This window comes from Gobius niger (assembly GCF_951799975.1).
Source record: "Gobius niger genome assembly, chromosome: 17".
NCBI classification, from domain to species: domain Eukaryota; kingdom Metazoa; phylum Chordata; class Actinopteri; order Gobiiformes; family Gobiidae; genus Gobius; species Gobius niger.
The window spans coordinates 24,222,721-24,236,439 of record NC_136868.1 but is presented as its reverse complement, the minus strand read 5'-3'; the positions used below and the strand labels follow the sequence as shown (position 1 = coordinate 24,236,439).

Below are 13,719 nucleotides of genomic sequence, written 5' to 3'. Positions count from 1 at the left end.
GGTTTAGGATGTGCAATATGCAAAATCATGTGTCATATCAAACGGGGGGAAAACTTTTTGTCCTGAGAAAACTACACTTTCTCCATCTAAACTGGCAGTTCATGAAAGTTTGATTGATTGTCTTGGGGCTTATTAGTTGTATGGCACCTCTTTTGACTTCCAATAGATTTACATTTTTCAGACTTGGCAGCTGTGGCAGTGTAATTTTCAGCGTCTGAGTGGCCGTGTTTGATTTAAATCTTCTTTTAAAAGCTTGAGTAGGACTTTTTTCAAATTTGGCAACTTGACATAAGGTATTTGATGAATGAGATCCCGCAAAACAATGCACTTCCCGTAGTGTTATGACGACTGAAGTGAGCAACGCATTCTCCTCTTCAAGGCTCGTGTTTGTAGATTACCTTACAATTTGTGTAATTGGGGGAAATTTGTGAAATTGCTTGATGTTGGAAGTAAATATCAGAAATTCCTACAAATGACAGCACTGTGGTGGTTGTTGTGATGCACAGGTGGGTAAAGTGCCAAGTGGCCAAAATATTTTGTAAAAGTTACATTATTTTTTGGTACAGATTTGCTCACAGTGAACGGAGTAACTACTGTATTTTCCGGACTATAAGTCGCACTTCTTTTCATAGTTTGGCAGGGGGTGCGACTTATATATAAAAATATACATTTTCACATGTATGTTATTTTCACACTGACAGCCGCTAGAGGGCGCTCTAGACTTGTGTACCAGTATCTGCTACGCCTGTACCACTGATAAATATAAATATAACAAAAAAAGGCAAACAAGCTGGCAAAAAGTGGAGATTTCTTTTAATGCAATGAAGAACACAAAAAACTAAAAAAAAAGCTAACTGCAGGCTAGAAGCTAGATGGCCACAGCTAGAGGGATGAGTTTGCATTGGGTGCTTGAACAGCGTGCTGCCGGGAGAGGCTTGTCAACGGTGCAGTTACGCCTCCATGCGCAGGTAGTTGCCGAGGCTGGTGCGACTTATACTCCGGAGCGACTTGCATATGTTTTTTTCACCATTACGCATTTTTTGGCTGGTGCGACTCATATTCCGCAGTGACTTGTAGTCCGTACAATACGGTATTATGTATGAAATATCAAAAATGAAATTAAGGTGAAATAAAAACTGTTACTCTACAAGTACAATTTTTATAGTTAATGAGTAAATATACTGCCCACTTCTATTGTTAGGTCTTTCTCATGTGGTGTGGTCAGTATATCAGAAGAGTCAAGAATCAATGGTGGACCTGTTAAGTTGATAATATTTGCTAAAGTAAAAAAGTGGTTTTGATAGAAAGTTATCTGAATATACAGTACATTACAAGGTCGCAGAAAAGATTCCGACATGTTTTAGAGCATTATCTTTTGAGATGAGACTGAGATACGAAACCACTAAAGAATCACATACATTTCAGAAAATATTCAGAGCAAACAGGATTAGCGCAATATATATATATGAAGACCCCGATGGAGAGGGTATATTGTTTGGAATGGACCTTTTTGTGCTTAAATGATTGCAAGTGATGCGATTTGATAATTGAAACATTTTAAGTTGCGATTTTGATTGATCGATTTGATCGATCAATCAAAATCAGCCCGTTTTCAAAGTGTTTTTCTTTGGCTTCCCACACAATTAATTGAATAAAGAGCTATAGTTTTCTGGCCAAAAATTTGCAAAGTCACCAAACTCATAAACTCAATGTGGCTTCCGAGTGGATCTTAACGGTCAGTAAATACTCCATTGGCTGTTGGTTCATTTCTAATAAAGTTTTATGTCACACGATTGGTTTATTTGGTCATTTCCACCTCGGTGACTTTAAAAATGGTCCATAAACATTTTTGTGTCTTGAGATCTGAATCAAAACACATTGATTGAACCGGCTTGGCCACATCTGAAGCGTCTTGTTATCGATCAGACATGAGCAGTGCTGTCAGACTGGGACATCGCGGCAGGACAATGATCTGACGGGTCGGGTTAATTGTTCCCTTCGCTCAGCATCTCATCCCTGTCTTTTTGAATTATTCATCCCCTGTCGTCTTGGTGACCTGCGCAGCGGTTCATTCACCCGTTGAGATGTTAATGGAGGGGTGTGTCCTTGTCCTCCTTGTCAGTTTGTCATGGCGAGTTTACACCCCGTCTGCAAGTGACTGTTAACGAGCGGGGAGTTTGGCAGGTCAGAGATTTTTGGTAAAAGGACGGCGTGACACACGAGCAGGACATCCGCGCGACCTGAGAGTTCCAAGAAACTCAGTGGAATGTCTAATCTGCAGAGCTAATGTTGATTTTTAATGAGCTCTTTTTAAGGACACATCACTCGGGCGGCTGCTCCGAAGTCTCCTTTTTGGGGAACATTAACCACCTGTGAGCACACCTGTCGGCTTTCATCAAGCAGTAAAAGCAATTATGGCACTATGAAAATATCCGTAATATCCTGAAACCATAGAATAATGATGAACTGTCTGCTGAATGCTAAAGATTACCATTAGGCTGCGTGTTTTAGCTGTTACTTGTATCATTTGTCAAAACCATTTAAGCAACCATGCTGTGGCACTTTATGTTTAACAACAGCAATCCACATTATAACAGGAAGTCAATGATATATTGTATAGTGTGTTGCCACTAACTGCCAAATGTAAGTCATGTTTGTGCTCTTCAAGGAACAGGCCACCGTTTTTCCATGCTGAGATATGTTCTTGCCTGAGCCTGAGACGAGTTGATGCGTACCTGTCTGGTCTTTGTGTGTGCGCTCAGTCACGCAAAACGACCAAAGATGTGGTTAGCATTTGGCCTCTCCCAGTATATTCCTGTAGCTCCAAACGGGGTGAAGTTAGAGGCGACGAGCTCTTCCACGGGCACGCACAAAGACCAGGTGCGTATCAACTCGTCTAAGCGCAGGGAAGAACATACCAGTATGGAAAAACGGTGGCCTGTTCCTTTAAATAAGCAGCAATTTGACCCAATTGAGAATTTGGCCTGCAGGTCAGTTGAATACATTGTTACCATAATGTTTCTCATTGCCTTTGTTTTTGTGCGTTATGTTTTATGGACATGGAGTGGACATGGCAATGGCGGTTCCCCTCTGCAGCGTTGAAACCGCCATCTAAAGATTCCAGCGCTGACATTTTTTGAACGTCCTCTGTTCTAAAAATAGCCCACTGATATTGTTTGGTCCAATCAGTTTGTCATTTGTGTTTTGCCACACTGCACGAGAACGCGCACCAACAAATCTGATTACAAACCCCCAAATAGTTCTTCCACAGTAATAGCCCCATAAAGGACAGAAATACAATTAGATGGCAGAAGACGGCCTGTTTTCAGCTTAATGTCGTCCTGCATGGGACAAACCGGCTGTGGGAAAATCTTCATCTTACTGAACAGTAGGGGAGAGTATTCTGCCGCTTAATGGTATGCTCTGTGCTCCTTTCTTACATTACACTGTCATCTGGGTTTACTGAATGGGAAAATTCTTCAAAAGAGGCATTTTACTTCTTCAAAGGCGACAATTTATACCCACACAGATTTGATCCACATTTACATGAGTCAGAGGAATCTTAGCGGCCCTCAAAGAAAAGCACTGTACGGCTTTGTGAATTTTAAGCGCCGCTCCACCGAGATTAGCAGCAGGTGGTGTCAATCCCTTTTACAAGAACCCTTTAGGGCTGCCAAAACTCGCTGCCCTCCTTGTGACAGAGGGCACAGTGGACAGTAGCGGTGATGGGATACCAACAGATCCCTGCCATAGTGCGAACTCTAATAATCTGCTCGCCTTGTTTGCTTCCGTCGCGCGTTCCCAGCTGAGCCAAAGCCGCTCACGTTTTTCTTCTGCATGGCTCGCTCTCCTAATCGGTTTCTGTTTGATTTCTGCCCACACAGCAACTCTATTATTTTCAAACGGTTGGGTCACATTTCAGAGAGGATTTAGTTCGTTTTAGAGTTGACCTTGGGGCTTTGATAAGACCTGAAATGGACTTAACCCCGGTGACCCCAAGCCAACTTTGACAATAACTTCCCTTGCAACATAATGTGCCATTTTGCCGGTAAATAATCCAATATTTGTATGTGATTTGAATGTAGAGTGTGACAGCGCAAACAGTCCCCCAATCCCACGTGGTTTTGTCACAGACACAGACGTGGTAATTGATTTTGGAGGTAATCTGTAGGAATTTAATATGAAAAATCCCCAGACAGGAAGTGAGTGGCAGCAGGCCGAGTCAGCATTGGGATTGCAAGGAACTCAGCGTTATGATATCCATTATTCAGGCTTTTAAAAACACTGTGATACACACAAATGTACAGTTTCTCCAACCCTTTAGAAGGCGCTGATGACCTTGTTTTGGTGTTGCGAATTTCCCTAAAGGGGCCAAATTAGTAGCCCAGGTGCTGCTAGGTTGGAAATAATTTTGTTGCGTTTGTGTATTGTAGAATTTGGAGCCTGTAATGAAGGAATTGTGTCATGGGGCCAATATATGATACTGAACACAGCAGCCAGAAGAGGCGATCTGCATATCTACTATACATACACTTTTGCATTGATGTTTAAAAAAAATAGCAAATGGGAGATACTGATTTAGCCCTAATTTCTAAGGATATCAGCATTACCTATAACTACAGTAGTTAATTTGAGCATAGAGCGTATTTGAAAGTCAGCCATGTTGTTTTTGAGTCCTTGGACAAGACACCTAAGCATCCTTGGCCCCAGTGTCTGCCTACACCGGTCTGAATATGTGAGTAAGTTGTTGATGTGAAGTGTTTTGAATGCTTAATGCAATAGTAATAGAAATATAATGTTGTTCCAGTTGTCCTTTGAAGTCTGTTTTCCTCGAGTTCTTCTGGACTCGACCCTTAAGTTGTCCCCAACTGATCAGCCGCCTTCTGACGCCCAGTGCATCTGGTTTATGCTAATGTTGCTAACATCCACCCCGAGCTAATGACAACAAGGGCGCACTTGGATTTCTAATTGAAACGCGCTAATTGTATCATAATTCATTACATTGTTCACACAGTCACATTGTCCGGGTGAATAATATAAGTTATTAACAGTTAATTAGATGATTTGTATTTGCATCACTGTCACTAAAGCTTATGACTTGACAACTAGGACACAGTAACTCAGAATAAACTACTTTCCCAGCTCAGTGCTCCAACCTCTGAGGACAAATGGAACATCTTTCGAGCCTGGAAGGAGCTGAAGCACATGGGGGGCATTTGTTTTTATGGAACAGGGGATGTGACAGTAAAGGCTTTTTAACTTTAAATCATCAGAGCCTCTTGTCTGCTTTTACCCATCTGGCAGACCATATCTCTTATTCCAGCTGCAATGAAGCACGGTCAGAAAGTAACTTCAGCACAATATTGGGAACTTCAGGTCAAAGTAAAAAATTGTGCGCCAGTTGAATGGGAGTGGGGACCGAAGGTTGTGGTAAATCTCCTCCTACACGTCAGGTTCTCCTCTTCGATATTTTGGCTGGTGTTGGCGTGAAATGAGGCTGGCAGAGCGTCGTCTCGTCAGCCCGCTCCTCGGCTGCTGATTTACTGATTGAAGACGGCGTTCTCCTCCGCGCCCCGGCTTTGTGTGTTCGCTCTGATAAGCTGCACATCAGGATTTGTTTTTTTTCTTGGTCAAAGAATAGGATTGCTTTTTTTTTTTTTTTACAAAGAGATTGGAGTAGAGGTTGGTAGATTAAAGCTGCAGGTCTTGGGTAGCTGTAAGAGATTAGGAGGTTATTGCTGTGTAGGATTCTGCACACTACAGCAGGATCTGAGCGCGCTGACCAGGCATGGGTCAAATTAGGCTTCATTTGCTCCACATGAGATCATTCGAAAACTCACAGGGCTATTTGTGCCATTTGCTCTACGCTTGTTGTGACACAAATAAACTCAACTTTCTTCTCCAGCTTCTAATTTTGTCTCTATTGTGTACGCCCTTGGAAGACTGCAGTAGATCTTAAGAAGCAAATGTCGAATGACAGCTGTTTCCACTTCAAGTTGCTGTTTTATGGCCTCAGTGTTAATTAAACCACTGCTAAGAATAGACAGTTGATGTTATCTTATCAACACAATCTTGCATATGACAATTATAATTACCAGAAAGACAAGATATCCATAGCGTAATTTGGAAAAGTATTACCCAGCCTTCAGACTTCAACGTGCACATTTCAACTTCATCTATGAGAGTTATGTTAACACAAGGGAAGGGGACTTTTACTAAATCAACATCGTAATGTTCTGCGTCGTCTTGTTGTTGTTTTGATGATAAAACCGGATTGATAGAGGATCAAATGGCTAATCAGACAGTTGAAAAGAAACAAAGCCAAACACAGAAGCGCATCGAAATCTGAAACCTTAATCAAAGGGAAAAGCCTTTGGGAGCTGGTCAGGCTTTGCAACTGTTGGATCAGAGTCAGATAGCGATTGATTGAACATTGATCAGAACGTATTGATGGAGTGATAATGAGTTGGCTTTTCTCGAGTGGAAACTCAACATCTCTGCCTCAACTTAATCTCCCAGTGAAACAAATTATTTCTCCTCTGACAACTTAAGAGGTTTTCACAAGACAAGCCCCTTAAATTCAATTTGTTGGGAGTGTGGCTCAGCAGCACAGTTTCACACGGCAGAGAGGAAAGAGGTCGTCCAGCTTTGTGTTGGCTGTCAGCAGGGATTTTAGTGTGAATATAAATAAGATCAACCGGAGCATCAGGAGTCATGTTGGAGTCACCCTGGTTAGCACGAGCAGGAAAACGGAGGGTTGGAGAAGTTCTGACATATCTTTATTTAGAGGTAGATAGATCGCAAGATAAAACATTCAGGAAACTGGTTATGCTTTACCCCAAATGACCCACTTTGAGAAACAAGACAGTCGAGAACTCATAACTTTTACAGCCTAATGGATTGTCTTACTGCCTATGGGTGTCATTAATTTTTTGTATCACAAGCTCACCTGGCCACTGCAATTTGAGACCACAAAAACATTGTACTGACCTCCACGGGATACCTTTTCTTGTGCAAGTTTGCACTTAGCTGTAACCGCGGTGAAGCTCATGAAAAACCTAAAAACAAGTTGCGAAAGTTGTACGTGGAATTTGAGATACTCTTCTTGTGTATCGATTGTCTATCTTTGAACAATATTTTCCCAAAGCCGCCTCAAAGCCATTGTGAGCCAGAACAAGTAGACATCGAACGCACTGGGATTATTAGCTTTCCAGTGTCCAGCTCAGAAGAGACGTTTCCTTCTACTTTCTTTATTTATCCTCTGTTCACCTTTTGACCTTCACTGCTTCTCAAGTCCACTACTTATTTCCAAACTGCCGCCGCAAATCACAGGGAAGCCAAGCCGAGGCTGAAGTCGTTTTAATAATTTACCAATGGATCCGGCCAGAAGAGGTGTTTTTAAAAGAAAAAGGCATGAAGATGTTCTCATCTTGTAGTTTATCGTGCTCTGCTCTGTGCTCTTCTGTACTTCACAGAGCTGTGTGTTCTGTCCGTTTCAATCAGACCGAGAGCTTAATTCAAAACTTGCACACAAAAAATCAGATTGGATGATTCAGATGTTTCACTTGGATTCTCTTTTTTCTTTATGATTTTAACAAGAGACTAGATTTCTGTTTGGAAACTGCTTAATCTTTCATAGCCTGCCTTTTTTGGTTGCAAGTTCACACCAGTAATCCCATATGACCTGGAAGCTGCTAAAACCGAATTGGCCCTTGGCTTATTCCTTTGTACAATCAACACGAGTTTATTGACTTGAAAAGCTCCGATTGCAGGGGAATGACATTTGTCGGCACAAGGATGATGATACATAGAGGAACCCATCTTGAAGAAAAATCATAATTGAAGATAAATTTTTTTATCCCATCATTTCAGATCCTTGATTGCAATGGTGAAATAGTTAGTTCATGCTTGCAACATTTGTGTGAGTGATTCAACTTTTGAAAGATATCAGCGCTCACAGCAGGCCCCAGGTTCTAACCCCTGTGGGGAAAGTCTCTACCTGCACATAGATGCTGTATGGTACTGGGCCGATGGGGAATTTTAAGCAGCCACTATTGAACCATTTGCCAGCAGGAAAGGGTTATCCTCAGCGGACAGGAGTCAGCAGACCACGCTCACTTGAAAGGGAAAGCACTCCCATTGAGGATTCTGAGGTCTACATTTTGGCCTAGAAAAGACTGCCAGTTTGAGAGAGAAGTGATAGAGGTTGTCATCGGGGAAACCCAGGGACCGAGATTAAACACAAGAGGTGGATTTAGCAAAAAATCTCTCTGACCTCACTGGGTTAATAGTCCACAGGTAATTATCCATTTGGGCCACTGCTGGGACTCAAAAGGAGCTCACAAGACTTTCTATTTTCTGTTTGATATGGAATGCTCCAAGTTATTTATAGAGTTTTGTGTTCAAGACGCTCATATTGCAATAATCTAAGTTAAACCATTGCATGTAGAAAAAATGCCTCTACCTGAGTTTCCATGAGCAGTTTTTGCCGGGTTTGTGTTTGGCAGTAAGCATGAGGGGCTGTTTTCTCAATGGTCTGAAATATATTGAGTATCTTATTGGTGCATAGCAATGAGGAACTGTTGATGACAGTATTTGTAATGTATTGTGCGGTCCACTGATTTTATGCATCTGGTTTAAAGCCGGGATAAAACGGCGTCCAACTGTGCTCCCAAAATTGCAATCTGATGTTGTTTGGATTGCAGAAGAATTAATTCAGTTGAAGTTAAGTCTCCAAGGCCTGAGCTCACTTGAATAGAATGGAAATCCAGGTGGAATGTGTCATGGCTTTAGCAGTCTACATGTCTGCTGCTTCGGAGAAAGGCGGCGGGCGCATCCAAGCCGAGCGTCGGCAGGAGTGGCACTAATGCGAGCCCCTTGTAGTGTCTGCGAAATGGGCACCGCTCCGGATTGTGTTCAGGTGCCTCCAATAAAACCCCACCTGCATTTGAATGAGCATTGATTAGCATTAGCCAAAGTGGTTCCTCTCTAAACATGCCCCATGCTGTTGTTTACAGTAGCTGCCATTAAGCACTGCAGCTTCTTAAAAGGTCCACATCACTTCGCTGACATTTATCTGGGACTGTTGTCTTCTTTATGGAAAATGATGTAAGGATCTAATACTAATGTTACATGATTAATTATGAAAATAACAATTACAGTTCTTATTGGTCTATCTGAACTGGTCAATATCGCAGCAGCTGACTTTGTATACTACCTACACAGCGTATGAGTCGGGTTGTTTCCGCATTCCATGTTTAATTTTTTCTGAATAAGAACCCATCGATGGAAGCACTGCTGTTCATCGCATCATAGCTAACATACTGACTGTGGAGACTGGAAGATCTAAAATAGAAACTATTAATCAACCGAAAAAGCAAAGGCTTATCGAATCAGATTGGAAAAAATTGTATTGGAATGACAGTACTTTTGTGTGATTGCACAACCTGCTGCCAATTGTAAGAGCCAGGACTCACAATGGTATGTGCACTGCAGCCTTACCCCTTTCTAATTCAACACTGCTGCTCATCAGACCTGAAAACTCTTTGGTCTGAGGTTGTTGTTTTTTTTAATAAGGTTTTTATGTTTTGGAGTGAGACTTTGCAGTCAACACATGAATTGTTAGTCTCTTGAGATCTGACTTGTGATACCAACTTGGCCCGATAGGTTCCCTGGCCCCTGGAATTCCCTCTAACCCAGGTTGTCTCCAAGACAGGCAGACAGATGGGGTGCATCCCTGCGTTTGGAGTCTGGCCCGTGGCACCGCTCTGATGTTGAAACCACAGCAGGCAGGTGTCAGGAGTTTAGTGGCTTATTTAAACTGAACACCTGAGACATAGAGGAGCCGGGGACACTTAATGTGAGAGGATGTCCATCTGCCCGCTGGCCCTCAGTCAACGGAGGAAGCGGGCAACGCGGGACGCAGATATACAGGCTGTTTGTGCATCACTGACAGTAATGGACCAATAAAGGATCAGCTGTCAGGTTCAAAAGTTGAAGTGCAGCGTGCCTCTGTCCCGTAAAGGAATAAAAGTGAGGTGAGGTCTACAGTTATTTTTAACTCTGATGACAGAACATTATTTATATTGTAAACGTTTCAGTGGGTGCACGTCCTCAAACTGCCATTTTAATAAAGACACACTGCGTCTATATGAATCCTTGTAAACAATGGCAGAGTCTGCGGCAGCGGTTTAGACTCAGCTGGGCTGTTTTCAAACTGTGGTCTGGTTAGTGCTTCTCATCCCCGCGCTCCTGCTCTGCCCTGTTATGTCTGTTATGAAATATAAAAGCACAAAAAGCGCCCAAAGCAAATGGTGAAAAGACCAGAGCATAGCCGCTCTTAAAGGAAAGCTATTCTCTGTGGTGTCGCTACACTTGCGCTATTCATTTTCATTATCAAGGCTTGTGCTATGCAATAGTTAGTCGATGATTAAGAGGTTATATAAGGGCAGTTTTTTAGTTGCTAATCTGTAACTCTGTATTATGGGCTTGTGGATTTTAACTGCAAGAAAAACATGGTTATATTAAACAGTATTTTGTAATATATACCAGCATACTCTATTATAGTCATGTGAAAAGGTTAGAACAAACTTGACTATAAATTATTTGATTTGGACGGTATTGCTGAACATGACTAATCATGATGAACATGATTACTGCTACTATTATTACTACAATTCAATAACAATTGCATACGTCATTGTTTATTTCATTATTTGTATTTGTGCTAACAATATTGTGTCACGGGTCAATCCGGTCAATCCATTGCTTTAGTATAACATAAAATGAAAGTTTGTCCTGGGAGAATTGGGATGTCATTGGGCTGAAATGACTTCATATTGACATTTTCTCTGAAGGCTGTGATTGGTAGGTCAAACCACCATCCCAAATCCAGCCTGAATCTCCATGAGCAGTGACAGATTACCAGGTTAAACAGGTTTGAATTCTTCTGAGGATTGCCAGTCCCGGTGCTGCAGCTCTGCTCTGGCGCAGCTCATTTCCCCCTCTTTTTCAGGTTATTTCGGGTTACAAATTGAAGAGTTTCCTCTCACTTTGATCTGTTGGCTGCCTTCAGGCTCCCACTCTGCTCCGTCCTCATCCTCATTCAGCCCCGATGTCATAAATCAGCTGATCAGCTTGTTCGTGTGTAGCTACACGACGCCGGCGAGGGGCCATTTTTACGCCACAAAATCAAAATAATACAAGTCCAACATTTGTTTCGCCACCATCTTGTTTGTTGGAGAATGGCCCTATTGTTTTCGGGTCAGGTAATTGCACCGTTGCCCTTTGTTCTATGTGGCTTTCTAAACCACTTAGTCATGCCTCCCATCATTTCTAATTTCAGGTCCAGTGACGAATGCGGTGATCATGCTGGCCCCTGCAAACATGTTCCTGCCCGACAGCCGGCCCACGCTGCCTCTGCCACGCTTCAGCCGCCATGTGTACGGCACCGAGGGAGACATCAGCGAGTCAGGGGAGCTGTGCGTGCGCCTGGGTCTCTACACACAGGTATAAGCGAGAGGCAACCAGCGGAGACTAAATGCACCAATACAGACAAAAAACAAAGAAAAGTAGCGGGGAATAACCCAACCTGTTCAATCACACTTCATCATCCATTGTGCTTACGTCTGAATCTGCTCATCTAATGATATTGTTCTACCTCCAGAGAAATGCTTTGTCTGGCAGGCATGGTAACTCTACAAGCTACCTATCTGAAAAGGGCTTTGGTAACTTGTAGATAACTGAGCTATAGATTCAGTTCAGTTCAGTCCAATTCATTTATCCCACGTGGGGCAATTCCTTGAGCGCAGAAAACATACATTATAAAACAGCCACACAAACCACATACAAACAAGCAAGTGGAGCTCACACATAGATACAATCTGTCTGAACAACAGGCAAGAGACAACCTCAAATTAAAGAGAGTTCATGAGTCGTATAGCCTCGCGGATAAAATATTTCTTATAGCGGTTCCTGTTACCGCATGGCAAGGCATAATGCCGTTCTGAAGCAACAATGAAAATTCACCATGTAGGACATGCTCTGGAGAAGCAAGAAATGTCTTGGCTTTCCTAGAGATCTGCTGGTCACAGAAAGCAGACAGGTCCCTTAACTGAACTCGATTCAGACTATTTTTGCCTGTGAGTGAAAGATTTTTAAACCAGCAGATAAAAGGCTCTCGATAAATGCTTCATAGAACTATATAAGAATTGTGGGACAGACCGAGAAAGAACTTACTTTGCATAAAAGGTCAATTCTTTGCTGACCGCACTTCACAAGAGCAGCCGTGTTCACATCAAGTTTTAACCTATCATCAAAGAACATGCCAAGATATTTGTAAGAAGCCACAATTTCCACACTTTCATTGTGTACAACACTCTCAGACACAGGGACCTTTTTCCTTCGGAAATCAAACATAATTTCTTTTGTCTTAGCGACATTCAAGTCCAAGACGTTTATGTAGCACCAAGAAATGAACTGAGTGAGGGTGTCTCCATGACCTGAGTCAAGCGAAGACAGAACACACCTTTGTGGTGAACCAGTGGATATAGTTACAACCTCAGACAAATGGCCATTTACAAAAACTCTTTGCTTCCTGTTAAAAAGTCACAAATCCATCGCACCAGTTGGTGTGGAATATTTAAGTAATTTAAAAGTCTTTCAATTAAAAGATGATTTGTGTGTATGTGTATTTGATTGTTTTGCTAATTTGATAATGTGGTTGTTGTTTTAGGAAGAGGATGAGACATACCTACAGAAAGCAGCTAAGCTCAATTCTTTAATGAACGCTGTCACAGACAAGGTAGGTTCGCAGTCTTTATTGATCAGTCTTACCTGTTGTAGATTCCTTTGATTCATGTAAGGCCCTTTGTTCCAGTCGGTGTTCGGCGACGGTGAGAACACAAAGGTGCGAGTGGCCGAGTTGGAGGAGGAGGTGCAGACTCTGAAGAAAGTCAACAAAGATCTGTACGACTTCTCCACACAACTACTCTCCAAACCTACATAAATCTACAACATCTTCAATGACACGCGCAGCCACATTAACACACACGTAACTGTTTGTATGTACAGTGTAAGTGAATGCAGCATTGAAACAGTTCAAATGTTTGTTACCTCTTTTTGATATGAAATAAAATGTCCTTGTTTTCATCTTTGGTTTAATGTGATTGGATGGGAGAGATGTGACTTCAATAGCAATGCTTCGAAGTCTAGTATTGGCTGTGATTTACAGTTGGACCTCTTCCGCTGCCCATTGTAATAAAGACAATGGCTGCTGAAACATAACCGTTAAGAGAGGGGATTACTTTTGCTTTGGACGTAGAGGGACCATTAGATTTGGAGAAAGTGGATACAAAGCACATTTCCTCAGGCTTTGAGTTTAAAGAGAACCTGATCCTAAAGCTGGGTTTGTGATCTCAATTAACCTTAACAGATTTAACTGTCAAAGCTGCAGGAAAACTCTCAGTTAAAATCAGGCACTTCTTAAAAACTAAACCCGCTAATGTGATTGGAATATTTCTGGGCAGATACACTGTAACATTGCATTTTCTTCCTTAAACCTGCAATCACAACCACTTAAAACCACAGTGGCATGAGGGACTTTTAACATTTTGAATAAACAAATAAATATACAAACCAAAAAACGCTCATATTTCACAAAGTCTATAGAAAATGATTGCAGAACCAAGTGTACGATTTGTGCTGCCTGTTGGCTGAACA

The 13,719-nt window shown here is 42.0% G+C and overlaps 1 protein-coding gene across 1 annotated transcript in view; it reads left to right on the top strand.

Annotated features, from left to right (window-relative positions):
- The window catches only part of wdr18 (WD repeat domain 18), a 40,638-nt gene extending 27,513 nt beyond the window's left edge, over nucleotides 1-13,125 (top strand). Inside the window, exons 8-10 of the mRNA XM_079575613.1 lie at nucleotides 11,345-11,508; nucleotides 12,734-12,802; nucleotides 12,878-13,125. Coding sequence (XP_079431739.1) covers nucleotides 11,345-11,508; nucleotides 12,734-12,802; nucleotides 12,878-13,006 — 362 coding nt within the window. The 3' untranslated portion in view covers nucleotides 13,007-13,125. The remainder of the gene's footprint in view (nucleotides 1-11,344; nucleotides 11,509-12,733; nucleotides 12,803-12,877) is intronic.
- Nucleotides 13,126-13,719: the final 594 nt, after the last annotated feature.